General features: G+C 41.9%; 1 protein-coding gene and 1 long non-coding RNA gene across 2 annotated transcripts; both read left to right on the top strand.

Annotated features, from left to right (window-relative positions):
- The first annotated feature begins 13,448 nt into the window (after nt 1-13,448).
- Nucleotides 13,449-14,585, top strand: LOC119322621. Its single transcript, XR_005155724.1, has 3 exons — nt 13,449-13,591; nt 13,702-13,937; nt 14,490-14,585. It is a non-coding gene; the product is annotated as an uncharacterized LOC119322621 (long non-coding RNA).
- A 2,379-nt stretch (nt 14,586-16,964) lies between these two features.
- On the top strand, nt 16,965-17,898 carry LOC119321720 (23 kDa jasmonate-induced protein-like). The gene is made up of 2 exons (XM_037595282.1): nt 16,965-17,178; nt 17,288-17,898. Exons 1-2 carry the CDS (start codon nt 17,033-17,035, stop codon nt 17,781-17,783), a joined length of 642 nt encoding a protein of 213 aa, XP_037451179.1. The 5' UTR covers nt 16,965-17,032; the 3' UTR covers nt 17,784-17,898.
- Nucleotides 17,899-22,256: the final 4,358 nt, after the last annotated feature.

The following is a 22,256-nucleotide window of genomic DNA, read 5'->3' as shown; positions in this document are numbered from 1 at the left end:
AGTGGAGTCTATGTATAGAGCATTAATCCAGTCTGATATGCCAGTTAATAATAACAAGAAAATCTTTGCATGGTATCTTCGTCGCCGAGTCATTCTTACTAAAAATAACCTTATTAAAAGAAATTGGCATGGAAGTCTGTAATGTGTCTTTGGTCACCATGATGAAACAATAAAACATTTATTCTTCCAATGCAAATTTGCTCGTTCTATATGGTCAGTCATACAGATAGCTTCTGGCTTGTATCCTCCTTGTAGTGTTGCTAATGTATTTGGCAATTGGTTACATGGGATTAATTACAGGTTTAGAACTATTCTTACGGTGGGAGCGCTTGCCGTTATTTGGTCGCTTTGGCTATGTAAAAATGATAAGGTTTTTAACAATAAAAGTACTTCTCTAATGCAGGTTATCTACAGATGTATCGGGACTCTTTGTTTATGGTCCTCTCTACAACGTGTGGAGAATCGAGACCTGTTTACGGAGGTGTGTACACGATTGGAGGATACAGCGAGGGATACTTTTACCCAACATGGGTGGCAGCATGATCTTAGGATTGGCCCACCTCCGCTTTAGGCGTTATGCAGACTCTACATGTTTCTTTGTATTTCGCCTCCTTAATTTTCGTTTGTGTGAGAGAACTTGTTTGGCTGTGTGCATCATAGTTATGCAGAGGCCGGGAGTAATGCTTAAACCTTTTAAGTAATAAAGCGCTCATATTCGAAATTAATTGGATCCCAGTGCACAGACACCAAGCTCCCCACCTCCAGACACTGTTGTACCTCCTTGGATCACTGTCATCAGTACAAGGTAGAGCGCTTGAAAATGGATCCAACGCTTCATCCACCTTTTCGTGCACCAAAGGTGTAATTCCACTGCTGGGCTAAGAGCTCGACTACCACCGTCGTCAACCGCAAACGTGCGTGCCACACAACTGGCTCCCCCCACGTCACTGGCGAGGAGCAATTTTGTTTAGTATAAAATAATTAGGAACATACAAATAAAACTATCATTACGTCTAGCTGTAAATATTGTGGCGACCAACAATTTGTTTAGATCACATACTGGATATGTACTTCTCCTCAAAAAAATGTGTTGGATATTTACTAAAAGGCCCAACATGCATCTGAAATTGGAAAATTATAATATGTTTGTGTCACGTGTGAGTTTTATTTTCCGGCTCTGCAAGTTTCACTAGTGTCATAGTTTCATTGCTAGATTTTACTAGTAACGTTGGTTATTATGAACCCAGCGGACTGTGCTGCTTATAGTAATTTGTCGAGCCTCCTCACGCCTTTAGTGGCTTCTGCTAGACGAAGCAAAGCTAAAAGGGCAGATTAACTTGGGTCTAGGCGCACTCGCATTGAAAAGAAATATTTTAAAAGAAAATTTTAACTTGGGTCTTAGACGATTGCTGTGGAACCCAGGAACAACTCAAATGCATCGATCACATGCTTTAAAATCGTGGAGGACGCCGGTCAGTCACCCAACATGCATGCATCATTGTTTCTCAAATCATTGTCGATCTCCTCCACCACCCAATCAAAGATAATACGTGAAGAAGAAAACAAACACATTGATTTCATGATGTTAAATATCTTTAGCAGCAACAGCAGGGACCAATGACATAAATGCACGTGCCCCCACATCTCACCCACCGCCCACATGGGTGCGCATACTCCAATCATGGGGCACACTCATCAAAAAGGCCATTCGGCCGATATATGGATTGGAGGACAAGTAGTGATAGATCTCACCAAGCACCCAATTAAGGATAGCACGCGAAGTATTAGAAGTTACATTGACCATGTGTGTCCATTGACATGAAAGTCTTCCATAATTCATCCATAGTCCGCGGCCGCTCGCACACCCCAATCGTCGCCTCGTGCACATGTGTTCTTCAAGGAACTCCTAATGCATTAGACCTTAGACTATATCATATGCAATGATAATGTATTTAGATCCCCTTCAACGCATTATATCTTATTGTTGTATCTAACAGATCTCTCATTTAATATGTTTTGGGCGAGAAAATAATATGAGTTGTCCTGGTTTGTGATAACAACTATACCTGGATTAAGAAATTGTAACTCTCTCTTTCCTCGTTAAATATATATGATGCCATATCAGAAGTTTGTTTGAAGTGGCTTGCCTAAGATATATTACATGATGGATCACTAGGACTTCCGTCACAACCTAACCACAACATATATACGCTGGAAGATCAATTGTTGTCGGTTCTCTATAGTCCTTACATAAATGGAAAGGCTAGAGGTTACCCTACACCTGTAAAGATGAAATGGTGCTAAATATAAGTAGGGACCAGTGAAATGGACATGTGTAACTAACCCCACCCACAGGCCGGATACGCTCCCACACCCCAATCGTTGTCTCGTAGTTGTTTATGTTCGTGAAAAAGGCCTGTCCACATAACTAGGACAAAAAAAGGTTGTTAGATGTCTTCTCAAACATAAATGGAAAGGCTGGTTGTTACCCAACAACGGTAAACCCGCAATGATGCTTAGTAGTAGGGACCGATGGCATGGATGTGTGTGGCCACAGCCAGCCAGCAGCACCCAACAGCCTAATCTGCGCCCACATACGAATCATCACTCATGTTCGTGCATGTTGATCGAAAAGGCCATCCCATATGTGAAGGACTAAATTTTTTGTTGTTTTTATCCATACATGATTGGGAAGACCAAGGGTTACCATTCTCTGCTAAATATGTAATGATGCTAGATAGTAGGTACTACTGAAATGGAGGTGTGTGTCCACAACCCACACATCAATGCTAAAATCGTTTTTAATTGTTAGTACACACATTATTGGAAAGTCCAGCTATTACTGTATGTTGGTAAACATGCAACAATGCTAAATAGTAGGGACTAATGACATTGACATGTGTGCCCAGGGATGGATTCAAGGGCCCTCCATTCTCCCCCAAGGATCGTGTCATCCCTCGATGGCCTTCAGTTAATCATTATTTTTTTTATTCGGTGGGTGTATGTAAGGTGGTTTGCCCCCTCCCGTTATCGCTTCAGACTTCGCCATTAACGTGAACTATGAGCGTCTCAGGCCATTTGTACAGGCCAATCTCTTTGCTAGAAGCACAAAATGAGGTAAAGAAAAATGACAGCCCATCGTGGAGGAGAAGAGAAGCTTTTAGTTGCAGGATTAGCATATGCACCCACGACCTGCAGTTGGTCCATGCACGCACATAACGCTAGACGCTAACCTCTTCATTTCCAAGCTGCTTCTATAATCATAACCGAAGCCTGCAAGTGATGGCTGCTGATCGGATCACTCCATCATGCCTCCATCAAGAAGGGTCAAAGGGAAGGGCATGCCAGACTGGCAGGTGCGGATCGATCCATGGAGATGATGCCACCTTGACGGCAGACCGGAGGCAGTGATGAGTTGCAAGCCTAGGGCAGTTTTGGGAGGAGAAAACTAGCACTGAATCGGCAGCGTTGCAACCAAAATCGATCGTCCCCGGTGATGTGACACTGCGCTCCGCGATGGTGGAACGACACCAGGATATTATGCGGTTAGTCTACTTCACTGATACTCCCTTCGTTCGTAAATATAAGTATATTGTTAACATCTATTAGAATACATATTACAAAGTTTCTAGGCTTAGACCGAATTAGCTTACTTGCATAGATTTGTTTTATCATCATTAGACCTGATGCCCTGATTATATACTTTTATCTAAATGAATTGTAAATTGTGTATATATAGTCATGAATATGAAAATGATTTATCCATTCTAACGCAGAACTGGTTTTACTACCTGAATTTGGCTGTACGATTTAAAGTTTCCATCGCAATGAACGAGAAACTAGTGAAAGACAACACTCATTTTGGTCCAACAAATGACCACACTTGATCTAGGTGACACTAAAGCAAATGAGTACAAAGTTGGAGATGCAAAGCTAATGCTTTTGATAGCCATATTGTATATCTATATTTTTGCTTGTTGTCTCCCCCCCCCCCCTCCATGTTTAAATCCTGGCTCCGCCCCTTTGTGTGCCCACACGCCACCACTAGACCCCCTGGGTCCGCGTGAGGGGCCAACCCTCAATCATCACCTCGTGGCCATGCAAATTGGTCTACAAGGCCATCCCATATATGGAGTTACCAAATTGCAGTTGGTTTTTTATCCACAAATTTCATGGAAAGGCCCACTACTTTACTGCATCAATAAACAAGACATGATGCTATATATATGCATAGGGACCAATTACATGGACATGTGCCAACACCTCACCCACCGTCAGGATCCGCATCCTGATCCCAATAGTCATCTCATGGTCGTGCATGATTGTCAGGAAGGACATCCCATCTATGAGGCTGGTCGTAATGGTAGTATCATAGCTAGTATCATGCATGCCAACTAGGCAATTTTGATGAGGTGTCATAGCATTAAATGAAGAAAGATAGGGTGGAGTATCATATCATGATACCGTATAGTAAATGTTATGCTACTTTGTGTCATGCATGACAATAAATAGAGTACTACATGATACTAATATATGATACTATGCATTAGGGAGGTAGTATCATACACTAGTATCATATGCATGATACTAGTATATGGTACTCCCCATTACAACCAGCATGAAGGGCTATAACTCGTGTTAGTTGTGTGTGTCCATACAGAAATGGAAACGACAATTATTACCCTATGTTGATATACATGCAATGATGCTAAATAGTAGGGACAAATGACATGGACGTGTGTGCCCACACCAGACCCACCAGCAGAATTCACGCCTACACCTCAATCGTCATCTCATGGTTTTGCATGCTCATCACAAAGGCTAACCCATACATGAAGGCTCAATTTGTTGTTAGTTGTTTGTACACAACTCAATGGAAACTCCAACTATTACGGTATTTCGGTAAACATGCAATTATGAGCAATAATAGGTACCAATAATATTGACGTGTGTGCCCACACCCCACCCACTGGACCACCACCCCCCGGTCCGCGCCTGGGCCCAGTCCTCAATCGTCGCCTCATGGACATACACATTGGTCGATAAAAGCCATACGATTATAAATACATGCCATGATGCTATCTCCAATTAGAATGACGTGCCATGATGCTATATATACGGCCACGTTAAAGCACGCCTACACGCGATGCGCTAATTCTAGGCTCGGGCAAAACAACACACAACCAGGCGCCCAACAGGGGCACGGCTAGTGCCTTGGCCTCTAATTTTTCTTTCACCTAGTACTAACAAAGAAAGGAAGACATAGTAACGAATTAATTCGCTTACTGGCTAGAGCAACGGTTCACCACTCCGCCGCCATTTTTCTTTACTATAGGTGCCTTTCTAATTAGACAGGGTAATCAACCATAATATATTTAATTTTATTACGTTATATATACAACGGTCCACCGCCTTGTCACTTTTTTCTTTATTATTTGGTTGCTCTAACTACAAGTAGTAATTAATAATGTAAAACACAGTAACAGGAATAATTATGTTACTGTCTTCACACAAAGGTTCACCGCTCGCCACTATTTTTCTTCCTAATATATTTGCTCCTAGTTACAAATAGTAAGACACTTGTAAAATATAGGAACACAATTAATTTGTTTCCAACATGTCCTTTTCTCTCCATGGTTACTATATTTTAAAAAAATAAGCTAAAAATGAGCATAGGGTGTTCAGTTGGCTAATTACCATACATCAAAGGAATGAGTAATAATCATTGTCCATCCATTACAATGCTTTCCAATAAATTTACTAGTGTAATTAGCATGCCTCACAGTATCATAATTGAAGTCATTATGACCGTAATACACGAGAGGAAATTACTACACACTACAGTATCGCTTGAGTTTTCCGATCAACACTAATACTAATGAGTTTGTTTGCGCGTGCGCTGGCTTCCAGTATGCCTCACGCACTGTATATATTTAGGGACCAATGACATGGACATGTGCCCACAACCCACCCACCGGCAGGATCGGCGCTCATACCCCAATCATTGTCTCGTGGCCATGCGTGTTTGTCAGAAAGGCCATCCCATCTATGGACGGCTAAATTTCGCAGGGAACGCCAGATATCACCCTCTGTTAGTAAACATGCAATAATGCTAGCTAATCTATCCATTCCATAATGTAATATGCACATGATTTTCAATACTTAACTTTGACCATAAATTTAACCAATAAAATACTGATTCTGTGTCATTGATTTTTTATTCGAAATAAGTTTTTAATGGTATAATTTTTTAGTAACATAATTATATATTATTGCTATAATTTATGATCAAACAAAAATCTCAAAAAACATCTGCGCACTACATTATCGAATGAAGGGGATAGTAGGGACCATTGACATGGACGTGTGTGCCGACAACCGACCCACCGGCAGAATTGGCGCCCACACGTCAATTATCATCTCATGGCCGTTCATGCTCGTTACAAAAGGCCAAACCATACATACCGTATGCTAGTAAACATGCAACGATGCTAAATAATGCCTAAGCCCAACCGTCAATCGTTGCCTTGTGGCCATGCACACTGGTTGATAAAAGAATTCCCATATTTGGACGAGCAAAACATTTATCCATAAATCAGTGGAATAGGCAGCTGATTCACTGCACCAATAAACATGTCATGATGCTAAATATATATGTTGATACCAATGACATGGACATGTGCCTAGACGCCACCCACCGGTGTGCCCATTCATCCAAATTGCCAGCCAGTATACGGCGGACCAAAATTGATGGTAGTGGTTTGTCCGCACATCAATGGAAAGGACAACTGCTACCCTGCACCATTAAACACGCCATAATTCAAAATGTCTGTAGGGACCATTGACATGGACGTGTGTGCTGGCACCTCACCCGCGAAATGCCCACTCTTCAAATGGCCATTCTTTATATGGAGGGCCGATATTGTTGTTAGTTCATTGTCCACAAATTAGCTGGTAAGGCCATGAAGCAAAATGTCTGTCAGGACCAATGACATTGATCCACCGACGCGCACACTCTTAAAGAAATCTTGGCCCATATATGGATCACCAAGATTGTTGTTAGTAATCTACCTATTCATGAATGGAGATGTGGGCTTATATCCCATGTAGGCGAATGCACCATGGTCCTAAATATCAATAAGCTTCTAGGGATAGCCTTCTCACTTCGGCACGTGATTGATGATTGTTGGTGGTTTTGGGTGGTGGGGTGGCACTTGTACAAACGCAACCACAACCACACCTACATATATATTGCAAATCATATATGAAACACGAGATATATCATTGCTACACATAGATGCATCAAATCTCATCACATGCATGCATATTTCATATCAAAATTGCATATTATAACTTACATCATACATTACCATGGTACCAAAATTGCAAATCACATGTACACATTCGTTAACACAGAAGGAAAAAAAACTAATCTTTGTTTTTTTTCAGTCTCGAGCAACAACTTTCTGAAGTTTCAAAGGGAGGACATCTTACTAATTTATGTAATTCGAATTAGTTTTCATATTAAGAAACAACATAAGACATCAATGCAAATTATAATTAAGCTCTTTAATAGCCCAATATGCCTTATGTTCTAGTTCGAGAGGTAAGTGACAAACTTTCCCATAAACCATTTTATATGAAGACATACCCATAGTATTTTTATATGCAGTTCTATAAGCCCATAATGCATCATCAAGTTTCTTGGACCAATTCTTTCTAGATCTATTAACAGTGTTTTGCAAAATTAATTTAAGTTCTCTGTTACTCAGTTCTACTTGGCCACTAGACTGTGGGTGATAAGGGGATGCAATTTTATGGTTAACATCATACTTAGCAAACATTTTACGAAAAGCACCATGAATAAAATGAGAACCACCATCAGTCATTAAGTACCTAGGGACTCCAAACCTCGGAAAAATAACTTCTTTAAGCATCTTAACAGAGGTGTTATGATCAGCACTACTAGTTGGAATAGCTTCTACCCACTTAGTAACGTAATCAACACCAACTAAAATATGTGTATACCCATCAGAGGCAGGAAAAGGTACCATATAATCAAAGCCCCAAACATCAAATGGTTCGATAACAAGAGAATTGTTCATAGGCATTTCTTGACGTCTACTAATATTACCAATTCTTTGATATTCATCACAAGACAAGACAAACTAAATTGGCATCCGTGGACGAAGAATTCATTTTGCGGTATGGCTAGATTGGTCAACAAGACCCCGTTTCGACCATAGGAGCTCGAATAGAAGTCGGTTTCCACCGTTTAGCATTATGGCTAGATTTATTTAGAAGTAGTTTCAAAATATTAACTCTTGTATAGTTTGCAAACATTTTATATAGATGATCACTAGTTAAAAAAGTGTCAGGGTGACCGTGTTCCTGAAAAAAATGACATGTATTTGTTTCCTGACAAAGTAAAAAGCATCCACACATGCCGTGTCATTCTTCTCCACTGATATTTTCTTTCATCGACTATGTATGGTCAATACAATTTTTGTTCCTTCATGTGTTTTCTTTAAGGGTGTGGTTAACACTACTACCGGAATGCCTAGCAGTGCAGGGCGTAAAAAGGCCAGCAGTGCCGGGCCAGGTTCCTAGGGCCGCCTGCCACCGACCTCCCGACACTGCTATAAATCCATCAGTGGCGGGCGCTTTCCCGCCACTAGTAAAGAGTCTGCGGTGGTGGGATTTGATAAGTATCTATGGTGGGATTTTCTAGTGCCCGCCTCTGAGTGTCAGTCAACAAAATTAAAATTTTCACAGCGACGGCAACATTTAGGATGCCATCTTTGTGTTTTTCATATAACACATGTCAAAATACATTGAAATGAGAGATGATGAAATGTTGATGCATATATTAACCACTAGCTCTTATTATTGGCAATCATGACTACAATTGCCCCAACTAAATATTCGTAGCTAGGCAGCTGATGATACAAACATCCACTAGTTAATTAGTCATGTTAATGACAAAGGACTAGGACCTAATCCTCATTTTTAGGGTAAATTGAAAAGAATAAGAATGTCTTTGCATCTTCATGGTGGAGCGCAGATATTCACCAATCTCCAATTTCTGTTCTACACTCACTCAATATTTGCCGCCATTCAGCAATTTTGGGGCGTCCTTCTCGTGGTTTTGCACTCAAGTAGGTGCCTTTGAAATTGGTCTTCTGATGGCAAATAATTGTCTTCTCACCTCCCGCATCCATCGTTGCAGGAACAAAACTCTTAGGAGCTTCTGTTGAAGAACAACATAGTAACATAGTAAGCAGTGTAGTTTATTTAAGATGGACATGTGGCACAATAATAGTACAATTCAAACCATGCATTTTTTTATGAATGTTGTTAGTGCTCAAGTTGTGGACTATGGGCACATATGAAGTAGTATTTGGACCAGCTCCATAAGTGCCCTTAAACGACTCAACATCGTTAATTCTTCTCCTCCCAAGTAAGCTTGGAACCAGCAGTGTAATATGTCTCGTCTACTATATTCCTTATTTTTCTTCGAGATAGAAACTATAAGTTGTAGATTTTAACTAAAATGTTAAGTTAGGAGTGAATACCAAATATTTTAAGAAAGATTAGTCAAGAAAATTGTTTAAAAAACTCACACGAAAAAAAATAGGAATCATGTCTATTTCCACCCAAACGTCTTGATCAAAATGAGTAAAGATGCCCTCAAAGATGCCAATATCAAAGCTTAGAATCACAACCTACTCAAATCCGTGCAGCCAAAATATGTGACATCTAATTCATTCTAGATCCTAGATAAAAAAATTAAATCATGTTTTGCATTGAGGTAAACAGTCCTTTCAGAAATGTCATCTCTGTCTTTGACATGTAGCTTCTCTAGGACAAAAGGCCTTGCATAGAAGGGGATGCACTAGTTATTTTAGAAAAAAACAAAAATCTTGAGAGATCATTAGTTAAGAAGGAAATATGTGCAGAAATTACCGTATAATATTTGTAGTCCTCTTTAAGCGTTAGCTAGAAGTACCTGTTGTCCTCTGGATGAGGAACGTCGCACATACCCCCGTTGTTGGTACAGTAGGGGCACTAAGAGATCCCATCGATCTCATCATCATTCATTTGTTGTCTTCATAGATGGAAAATTAGAAATCATAATGATAATACATGCGATCACACATTACCAACACTTTGTATGCTGCCGTGGCGAGGTCGGGCCATTGTATCATGACCATGTTGGGTTTTGATTGAGGGGCGCCCACTTTCTATAAATTGAAGTAAATGTGAATCACAAACGTAAAAAGTTACATTCAGAAGCATCGATCATAGGAATTACTTAAAAATCGGCATGACCTTTGCTAGTAGTTCGACATATTGAGTCCCAGAAATTTGACGAAACGGAACTGAGTCATCGTTTCCCAAAACATTGGCGCTCCTCATGAACACATGCATCATGAATAAGACGTACAAAATTTTAATGTTACATGTACACTATCTAATAACTACTATTAACTTTTTATAGTATAAATAATATGCTACACCCAAAACATATACATCTACAATACACTTTATATATGGCCAAACAACGTAAGTACTGACTTTTCTAGTACAAGAACAAGAACAATCTAAATATATAATAAAAAAAGATGTGGTTTACCGGGGCAGACGAAAAAGACAGGGAGGGTGAGGACGTCGGGGATGTGGCGGACATTGGAGTCGGCGGAAGGCGAGGGCAACGGTGGCATCAGGGGCATTCGATGCAGCGGCAGACGGCGATAGCGTTCGATGCGGCGGCGGCGGACGGTGAAGGCGATAGGGATGACGAGGACGAGGGGGGCGGCGTCGACCTGCTAGCCGTAGGAGCAAGGGCAAACGTGATTGTGGCGACATCCAAGGCCGGCACGACGTGGCGACGGGCGAAAGAGATGGTTGTCGATATTCAGAGAAGCTAGAGATGTGAACGGTTTGTGCGCGCGCGGTGCTCCGAAACCCTAAAACCATATGATCTACGGCCAGTGACGGGCACGCACACTCACTCGCCACAGCTAAGTGTAGATGGCGGGCATAGAAAACAACCCGCCACATCATGTTAAGAACCCGCCACTGCTAGTTTTTCTAATGTTTTAACACCTTCAGCGCGAGTTGCTGAAAGACATGTGCGGCGGGCAGCATTTCCTGCCCGCCAGGCCTATGTGTTGGACCAGTGATGGGCGACAAGCGGTGACCACCACCAAAGCATCTCAACAAGAGGTGATCTTGAAGACAGTTCACCTGTGGCGGGTACGATCTAGTTCCGGCCACTGCTGTGACAAGAGCAGTTGCGGGTCCACTTTACTACACACCAATGCTACTTCTCCAGCGTAGCAGTGGCAGATGTTATATTGAGCCCGCGACTCGTTTGAGTTCACCTATAGGCCCTTTCCCAATAGTGTAGCTCTCAACCAGATGGGAATTAACTAAGTCTTCTCTATATATCATAAGCATTTACGTTTTGTTTTTTTATTTTCTTCTCTCAATTTTTTTGGCTTTCTCTTTCTTTCTTCTCGACATTTTTTTTATTTTTCTATATGTAGATGTAGTTGCGTCCAATCGGGTGGCATGCAAAGGTAGTTGCGTGTGATTGGTGAACATTTTTTTTAGGGAAACAGCAGGACTCTGCTGCGTATTTTTATTAATTTTTTACATATTACAAAGATATCAAAGGTAGAAAAAAGCTATACAAAAGAAGGAGAAAAACATAACAAGTCAAAAGAAAAGAATAAACGAACGATACAACAGCAACAACAAGGAAATAAAATACAGGGGTTAGACAATGGCCTGAACCCAGCCCTCCATGTTGTGGTATGGGAAGCATGTACTCCCTCCGTTTTCTTATAGTCCGCGTATTAGCTTTGGTCAAAGGCAACCTTTGTAAACTTTGATCAAGTTTATAAACAAATATATTAACATATAGAATAACAAATCATTACTATTGAATTTATTATTGAATGTACTTTCACGTCTTATACATCTGTTATGCTAAATGTTTATATTACCCCCTCCGGTCCTTTTTAGTTCACATATAAAATTTGTCTGAACTCAAATCTCATAAACTTTGACCAAGTTTATAGAAAAAAATACCAACATTCAGAATATGAGATCAACAACATTAGATGCGTCATGACTTTAGTTTTCATATTGTATTAGTTTAGCATTATAGATGATAGTATTTTTTTCATATAAATATGGTCAAACTTTACGAAGTTTGACTTAAGACAATTCTTATATGGAGAGTAAAAAGGACTAGAGGGAGTATTTTCTATAAATTTGGTCAAATTTTACGAAGCTTGACTTCAGCCAACTCTAATATGCAGAGTAAATAAAAATGAAGGGAGTAAAAAGATAAAATAGAAAATTTAAATGTAAATTCCGGTGGGTGCGCAAATGTTGTTAGTACACGAATGTAAATTTCGATGTCAGTACGCGAATGCGCAACTGCGTGCATCTAGGGTTGACGTATAAGTGTAGTTGCACAGAATGTGAATTAGAATATCAGAAATAGCTAACAAATAACATAAATCAATCAAATGGGAAAAAAATGGCATAAATCTCCATGTAAATAAAATGGGGTAGGTGGTACATGAGACATTGTTAGTAATTATCATGTGAGAATTAGCAAATCCGTATCATTAATTGGATGGTGGATGAGATCTATCCATGGTGGTCCACTTCATATTTGGAAATGATTGGCCTTTCTGAAGAGCGCCCATGCTTGCTAGGTGGCAATTGAGGTGTCCACACAGATGTGGCCGCCAGTGGGTGGCGTGGGCACACAAATCAATGCCATTGGTCCACACTGATATTTGGTGACATGGATTACATAAGCTCAATTAAAAGACATGTAAAAATTGTTTCTACAAAGTCAACTAGGACTAATTCCAAATAAAATGTATAAGTTTTCTTGATTCACATCTATCTATTTTATACTAAATTCACATGAGTGGCACAGAAAAGAAAATCAAAAATGAATAACAAATCAACACAAAAATCGGGAAAATGTGACCTCTAATTTAACAGATTATAAAACTACAACCCAACTGAAAAGGTATTATAAAATCAACAACATTAGTGGATGAAAATAATTTACTAATACAAGAGTTGAAAGAAATTACAAACATAGATATATCCTTTATACTGGATGAGGCGTTTCGGTGCTCGGGCACAGCTACACCCGAAATCCCCCTCGTCTGTTCTCGTTTTGGGATTCGCAAAATTTGGTCTGACAAGTCTGTGCTGATGCATGGGAAAATTGATATACTGCGCGTCTACATAGCGAATAGTGCATGTAAGCGCGCCCGAATTGTATGTATGGACGTCCGCCGTCGCGCGGGTTTGGCTGGTCCGTGGACCTGATCGTTTGCTTTTTAGGCTGAGCCGTGGAACAGGTGTTCGTTGTCGACTGCTGGCTTGGACAGTTGGGACCCGCTGAACCCACAAACCTAGGTTGTTCTCCAAACCGGCCTCCGCCGCCGCCGGCAGCAATACTCCACCCCCGACTGCCCTGGCTGCAGCCAATCGACGATGGAAGACGCTGGCCTGAAGTTCTTGGCTTCTTGCTGGATGCGCTTGACAGGTTAGGAAACCCTGCCCTAGTTGGAGATTATCAATTTTTTGGCTGTGCGGGAGACATGGGTCGACGGCTGACCAATTCGAACGCCGCCCCCAAATGGCCATGGCTTGCAGATTTCCGCTCAGGGAAGAGCTCGCCGACAGCTTGGACCACCCAGATCCGGCTCGTCGGGCGGTCCTCCTACGGATTGATGGCACGGGCATTGAGCCGCCGGACTCGAACGCTGGGTCCGGGTGCGGGAAACGTGTTGGCGGTGCTAGCCAGGGGCGGTAACTGGGTAACGGGTGACGTCGAGGTCCGCACAGTCGACCAATAGGGTGAATCCGGAGGATCCAGGTTGGACAAAAAGGTGCGCCCTGAAACCATTGTGTGTCTTTGTTCTAAATTTTTTTGTTGAGTGAGTGCTGTTGTGTTTGTACTTTTGTGGTACGACATACTTCAGCTGACCGCCATGATCTTTGTCGTGACTTAGAAATATAGTTTTTGCATGCTGAATTTAGACGCTGCCAGAAAAATACCTACTGATATTGATGCTTGCTAAGTTGGTATGCTCGTATATCCAGTTAACTGTTCAAATCATCTGCGTGCATAAACGAGGAAGTCAAATATGTCTGTCATAAAGTGTGAATCGGATTTTATACTTTGTTTTGTGGCATGCTATGTATACATAAGTTGTCTTTTTGTGCTGGCCTGGGTTTGCTTTGAGAGTCTTTAAACATCTGATGAATTTCATGCAAGAGGCTTGTGAGCGGTGGGAGCATCTGCGAAAAATATGTTTCTAGCTAAATTACAAGCATACCACCATGGCAAATGTGATTGCATTTGATAACCACTAGCATTCCTGTTTCTTAATTCTGTTTTGCTGGGAAGTATGCATGAAAAAGTGTCGATGATGATGCAGGATGAGCTTTGCAAGCCAGATAACGAAGTGGATAGGGATTACATCGAGATGATGAACTCTACACTAATGGGTTACAGAATTGAGTGGTTGAAGAAGGTAAGCACTAATGGGTTACAGAATTGACTGGTTGAAGAAAGTAAACATAGTGGTCTGTGTCATTAGCTTTGCATCGTATGATGTCTGTCACCTGTGATGGCTAGTAACAACCTGTACTTGGTGTTGATCGCAGTTCATCCTCCCTAGTGCTATTCATGGACTGCTGGTCGATGTACATTCTAGACATCATTCTAGACATCGAGAACAAGGAAGTTATGGTGCTTGATCCAACTGAGACAGATCCAGCAAATGAGATGATAAAGCATGAGGCTTTGGCAAAGAGCTTCCTGTACAGATTTTGCAACCGCTTCAACGACATGTTTGGTGCTGGATTGGTCGAGACTACTGGGTGGACCTTTATTTACCCATTAGTTGCGCAACACGAACCGTGTATGAGGTGAGTTTGTCCAGAAATAATTTATAAATAAAATTATTTTATGTGCCTTTCATATGGCGAGACAACAAATGGGAATACCGTTGCCACCAAGGAGGAGAGCGGGGTGTACATCGTCCACTACATAACGGAGCTGACAGGGCTTTAGCATCGTTCATTGCTAAGCCCATAAAAAGAAAATTTTGTTTCGAGTGATGAACTAAAAGAACACCGAAAAGCAACAATGTTGTCAGTACACTAAGTCGTGCTTCTTGATGTTTTTTTTGTTTGACACGGGAGAAGCTAGATCACCTTCGGTAGAAGATTGCATATGATGCTATGACCATGATGGCCAACAAGGGTGATCTCCCGGTTTTCCATTGCGAAGAGATAATTGACTGATGGGGAATGAATCATGGTTCAGATTACTTGTAGGCTGGTAACATCTTTTGTCCGTGCGACGAATGTGGTCTGTCCATTTAAGTGCACCCATTAGTGTTGGGGGGCTTTTGGAAAAACCAACATCCGAAGTAGTGTGTGATGGAAACCTATGGACCTTATTTGAATTTGTACTTAAAGACCTGAGTAGAGTCAGGAGACCTACATGTGTGCAGTGTTGTGAATTGCCATAGCATAGGCTTGCTTCATGTATCAGAACCCATGGGAAGTAGTTGAAAATGTCGTGAAAACTTATTTCAATTCCTGCTTTGATGATCAATCAAATGTCTTGCCGGTGATCTATTTTTGCAACGCCGAAATGCCTGCTGTTTTGAATTTGAAACTTATGCCCATGCATCCTCCTGGCATACATGGCTCTCTTAACATACATGGCTGGATGATTTAAAAACTGTCGTGGCTGGTACATAGGTTTTAGATTTTCGGTGTACATTGATGAGTTTGCGCAAGTTTTTGAATTTGAAAAATGTTGGGTTGAATTGAAAAGAAAAAGATCTTCATATCGTGGCAACGACAGTCATACTTGTGTTAGAATTTTGAGGAAACCGTATGTTCAGAACCATAATGCATGAAGTGTGTTGCTTAATCTTGAATGGATCTGCATAACTGACACATTTAGCTGATGTGCATGTGCACATAACCGACACATTTAGCTGGGTTTTTTTGGTCTGGACAGAATAAGAACTCTCCACCAGGGCGGGTAATAACTGTCTTCAAAAAAATTCCATAGTTCAAAATTTGAACAACAACCAGAATAAATGCTGTTTTTACAGCAATCGTGACCTGGGGACAGCTCAGCCTGGCACGGAAAAGGGACTGAGCCGTGGGTGGATTTTGTGTTCCGCCTGTACCTTAACAGCGGTCGTTGCATTTAATGCATTCAGGAGCTGGATTTATTTAGTTACCATACAACTGCTATACAAAGAGGAATACACTGCGCAGCACATATCCCCAGGCTAGCGGACGAGGGAGATTTCGAGAGCATCTGAGCCTGAGCTCAGAAACGAATATCCCCTTTATACCTCTTCAATCTCCAGAGATCAATGTAATTTATAAAAATAGATCGATCAACTTGCACCTTCCCATCCTCACATGTCATGCCGTCAGGACGAATGCCTGGTGCCTCCAGCATGTCGATCAAGCGAGGCCGCCATGGGATCATGTTCTTGTCACCTGCACGAGAGTTCAACTTGTGCATGGAAAAACAAGTAGGCGCGGTAGGCGCACTCTTCCGTATCCGAGCTTAAGCATAAGGCATGCCTTGGGTTGCCACCACACAATTACCATCTAATCAATGCTCTCCCAAAATTTGTATGGAACCTTGTAATTGAGCTCCTGCGATTTCTTGAAAATAGGAGAAAGCAAAAATTCAGAATGATCTGAATTACAACGAAAGCTATGCCGAAAACTGAAAACGATGCTTATGGGCAGTTGAGTGCATTTTGTGGAGGTTTACCCAAGTTGGGATTTTTTAGGCGGAATCATGGTTGGGGCAGTTGACAACCATTCATTATATATAGGCACGCAGGCATCTTCAGAAGACTTGCAATTGGCAAGCGCACATAGAGAGAGAGAGAGAGAGAGAGAGAGAGAGAGAGAGAGAGAGAGAGAGAGAGAGATGGCAAATTGTTTTGGTGACGTAGTGGACAATTTCAAGTTGGATACAATGGTGCGGTATGCTGGTGAGAAGAAGAGCCAGAAAGACCGGGCACTACAGGCATCACTTCTTGTTAGCGAGGACAGTAAGGACGACAAGGCTGTCAAGTGAGTTTATACTAGTGGCCGGTCGACACGACATATATATGTTGTATATGCATGGTTAGAACAAGAACTATATATATGTTGTATTTATGTCCAATGCCATGCTTTGCAGGTACGTGAGGGATCTCAAAACTTGGTGGGGCAATGGAGTGTCGACCTTGTGCCTGATCTACAACCAAACCGGCGACACCCTGCGGTGGGTAGATGACGCCGACTGGTTCGGCTACATCGGGACGACGCCGTACCCTCCCGAGATCGGCAATGGCCAGTGGGCGTCCTTCCTCCACGTGAAGAAGACGGCCGCGTCATCTGGGTCCATGGCAGGATTGGTCTACCGCGGCAAGGATGGCAATGGCCGCGACCGCGACTTCATGCTTGGCTGGAGCGCCCCCTGGGGAGCCTTCTACCGCAACAAGGCCTACTGTGAGGTGGGGAGCGTCGGCTCCTTCCAGTCGCGCTTGAACAATGGCGATCTCTATAGCCGAGTCAGCAACGCGGCGTATGAATGGGATGCCAACGACCGCAATGCTCGCTGCTCCGTGCGTGCCACCATTGAACGAGGCACTTCCCCCTTGTTCACCGCATACGTCAAGACCGATTACAGTTAACCGAATCTATCCTGTCTAGAATGTAACCTCTTATATTCATGCGTCCATCTGAATCATGCCTGCTTCCTTGATTAAATAATGAATGAACGAATGAATAAATTCAACATTGTGTACCTATATCTACCCTACATGGTGTACTCCAACGGATATCTAATAAAAGACTCGCAGTATTGTTGCTCTGCTAATAAAACATACCCCCCCTTAAAAACATAAAGTGTTACAAAGAAACAAAAGGAGAATTAAAAGAATATACATTCTCTCGACAAAAGCAATGCCGTAAAAAAACTCCGCTGCACTCAATTTTGAGTTGAACAGCCCCGAGTCGCTATCCTGGGTGACTCGGGTCTACTGCATCTCTTGCTTCCCTGCCTAGGGTTTGTATGTAGTGACGATGCGACGCTCTAGCCGGCTACCCCAGGACATCGCACAATACTGGTGATGCTGAATTGCTGATGCCTAGCTGGCATGCGTTATTGTGCGATGATTCTGCCATCCCTCAACTTCTGTCTATTTTTAATTTATTTGCTTTGGCTTCGGCCACTGTTATACAATCAACCTTTTAGACCATTTTCAGTGAAATTTGCTGCGCGTCCATCATTTCCAATTCTAATAGAAAACTAGATAAAGCATTGGTTTGCCAACTTTGATGGCTCCAACCAAAGATCAACCATTACTATTTCATCACCGAAATCGAGTTTGAGCCAAAACCTTCAAGAAATGCACGAATAATAGATGTTGATGATGTCTGATCTAACAACAGGTCTCATTAACTGGATCCCACTTTTGGGCACATCTGATGGCTACGAAGAAATATTCCTTCTCCTATGGATCATTCTCAATTAAGGACTGCTCGGAAATTAGATTCTGGGAGGACAAGTGGCTAGGAAATGTCACTCCGAGAACAATAACCGGCTGTATACAACATTGTGCGTCACAAAGGTGATACTATCGCCACGGTAATGGAATCATTTCTGCCAAATATGACGTTCAGAAGAGATTTAATTGAACCCAGACTTCAATCGTGGTACATCCTGCTCCAGCTGTTGTCCACGGTGCATTAGTCACATGGGTCTGATGTATTTCGATGCAACCTACATGAGAATGGACAATTCTCAGTGGAGTCTATGTATAGAGCGTTAATCCAGTCTGATGTGCCAGTTGATAATAACAAGAAAACCTTTGCATGGTATCTTTGTCGCCGAGTCATTCTTACTAAAAATAACCTTATTAAAAGAAATTGGCATGGAAGTCCGCAATGTGTCTTTTGTCACCATGATGAAACAATAAAACATTTATTCTTCCAATGCAAATTGGCTCGTTCTATCTTGTCAGTCATCCAGATAGCTTCTGGCTTGTATCCTCCTTGTAGTGTTGCTAATGTATTCGGTAATTGGTTACATGGGATTGATTACAGGTTTAGAACTATTCTTAGGGTAGGAGCGCTTGCGGTTATTTGGTCGCTTTGGCTATGTAGAAATGATAAGGTTTTTAACATTAAAAGTACTTCTCGGATGTTGGTTATCTACAGATGTACCGGGACTCTTCGTTTATGGTCCACTCTACAACGAATGAAGAATAGAGACATGTTTATGGAGGTGTGTACATGATAGGAGGATATGGCGAGGGATACTTTTACCCAACATGTGTGGCAGCATGATCTTAGGATTGGCCCACCTCCGCTTTAGGCGTTATACAGACTCTAAATGTTTCTTTGTATTTCGCCTCCTTAATTTTCGTTTGTGTGAGAGAACTTGTTTGGCTATGTACATCATAGTTATGCAGAGGCCGGATAATGCTTAAACCTTTCAAATAATAAAACGCCCCTTTTCGAAATTAACTGGATCCCAGTGCACAGAGACCAAGCTCCCCACCTCCAGACACTGTTGTGCCTCCTTGGATCATTGTCATCAGTACAAGGTAGAGCGGTTGAAAATGGATCCAACGCTTCATCCACCTTTCCGTGCACCAGAGGTGCAATTCCACTGCTGGGCTGAGAGCTCGACTACGACCATCGTCAACCGCGAACGTGCGTGCCGCACCACTGGCTCCCCCCACGTCACTGGAGAGGAGCAATTTTGTTTAGTATAAAACAGTTAGGAACATACAAATAAAACTATCATTACGTCTAGTTGTAAATATTGTTGCGACCAATAATTTGTTTAGATCACATACTGGATATGTACTTTTCCCCCAAAAAAATTTATTGGGTATTTACTAAAAGGGCAAACATGCATCCGAAATTGGAAAATTATAATATGTTTGTGTCACATGTGAGTTTTATTTTCCGGCTCTGCAAGTTATTATAAACCCAGCGGACTGTGCTGGTTACACTAATTTGTCGAGCCTCCTCACGCCCTTAGTGGCTTCTGCTAGACGAAGCAAAGCTAAAAGGGCAGATTAACTTGGGTCTAGGTGCACTCGCATTGAAAAGAAATATTTTAAAAGAAAATTTTAACTTGGGTCTTAGCGGATTGCTGTGAAACCCTGGAACAACTCAAATGCATCGATCACATGCTTTAGAATCGTGGAGGACGCCGGTAAGTCACCCAACATGTATGCATCATTGTTTCTCAAATCATGGCTGATCTCCTCCACCACCCAATCAAAGATAATACGTGAAGAAGAAAAAAAACACATTGATTCCATGATGTTAAATATCATTAGCAGCAGCAGCAGGGACCAATGACATCAATGCACGTGCCCCCAAATCTCACCCATCGTCCACATGGTTGTGCATACTCCAATCATTGTGCACACTCATCAGGCCATTTGGCCGATATATGGATTGGATGACAAGTAGTGACCGATCTAACCAATCACCCAATTACGGATAGCACGCGAAGTATTAGAAGTTACATTGACCATGTGTGTCCATGGACATGAAAGTCTTCCATAATCCATCCATAGTCCGCGGCCGCTCGCACACCCCAATCGTCGCATCGTGCACATGTGTTCTTCAAGGAACTCCTAATGCATTAGACCTTAGACTATATCATATGCAATGATAATGTATTTAGATCCCCTTCAACGCATTATATCTTATTGTTGTATCTTATCTCTCATTTAATATGTTTTTGGCGAGAAAATAATATGAGTTGTCTTGGTTTGTGATAAAAACTATATCTGGATTAAGACATTGTAACTCTCTCTTTCCTCATTAAATTTGATGCCATATCAGAAGTTTGTTTGAAGTGGCTTGCCTAAGATATATTACATGATGGATCACTAGGACTTCCCTCACAACCTAACCACAACATATATACACTGGAAGACCAATTGTTGCCAGTTCTCTATGGTCCTTACATAAATGGAAAGGCTAGAGGTTACCCTGCACTGGTAAAGATGAAATGATGCTAAATATAAGTAGGGACCAATGAAATGGACATGTGTAACTAACCCCACCCACAGGCCGGATACGCTCCCACACCCCAATCGTTGTCTCGCAGTTGTTTATGTTCGTGAAAAAGGCCCGTCACATAACTAGGAGAAAAAAGGTTGTTAGATGTCTTCTCAAACATAAATGGAAAGGCTGGTTGTTACCCTACAACGGTAAACCCGCAATGATGCTAAGTAGTAGTAGGGACCGATGGCATGGATGTGCGTGGCCACAGCCAGCCAGCAGCACCCAACAGCCTAATCTGCGCCCACACACGAATCATCACTCATGTCCGTGCATGCTGATCGAAAAGGCCACCCCATATGTGAAGGACTAATTTTTTTGTTGTTTTTATCCATACATGATTGGGAAGACCAAGGGTTACCATTCTCTGCTAAATATGTAATGATGCTAGATAGTAGGTACTAGTAAAATGGAGGTGTGTGTCCACAACCCACACATCAATGCTAAAATCGTTTTTAGTTGTTAGTACACACATTATTGGAAAGTCCAGCTATTACTGTATGTTGGTAAACATGCAACAATGCTAAATAGTAGGGACTAATGACATTGACATGTGTGCCTAGGGATGGATTCAAGGGCCCTCCATCCTCCCCCAAGGATCGTGTCATCCCTCGATGGCCTTCAGTTAATCATTAATTTTTTTTATTCGGTGGGTGTACGTAAGGTGGTTTGCCCCCTCCCGTTATCGCTTCAGACTTCGCAATTAACGTGAACTATGAGTGTCTCAGCCCATTTGTACAGGCCAATCAATTTGCTAGAAGCACAAAATGAGGTAAAGAAAAATGACAGCCCATCGGGGAGGAGAAGAGAAGCTTTTAGTTGCAGGATTAGCATATGCACCCACGACCTGCAGTTGGTCCATGCACACACATAACGCTAGACGCTAACCTCTTCGTTTCCAAGCTGCTTCTATAATCATAACCGAAGCCTGCAAGTGATGGCTGCTGATCGGATCACTCCATCATGCCTCCATCAAGAAGGGTCAAAGGGAAGGGCATGCCAGACTGGCAGGTGCGGATCGATCCATGGAGATGATGCCACCTTGACGGCAGACCGGAGGCAGTGATGAGTTG

Source organism: Triticum dicoccoides, chromosome 6B (genome assembly GCF_002162155.2).
Source record: "Triticum dicoccoides isolate Atlit2015 ecotype Zavitan chromosome 6B, WEW_v2.0, whole genome shotgun sequence".
NCBI lineage: Eukaryota > Viridiplantae > Streptophyta > Magnoliopsida > Poales > Poaceae > Triticum > Triticum dicoccoides.
Note: the sequence above shows the minus strand (reverse complement) of the source record. Positions and strands in the feature narration are given on the sequence as shown.

Excerpts from the sequence above, each read along its gene's own strand:
- LOC119321720 (XM_037595282.1), top strand. The coding sequence starts at position 17,033 with ATGGCAAATTGTTTTGGTGACGTAGTGGACAATTTCAAGTTGGATACA. Across the intron at positions 17,179-17,287 it reads AAGGACGACAAGGCTGTCAA|GTACGTGAGGGATCTCAAAA; the intron begins GTGAGTTTATAC and ends CATGCTTTGCAG.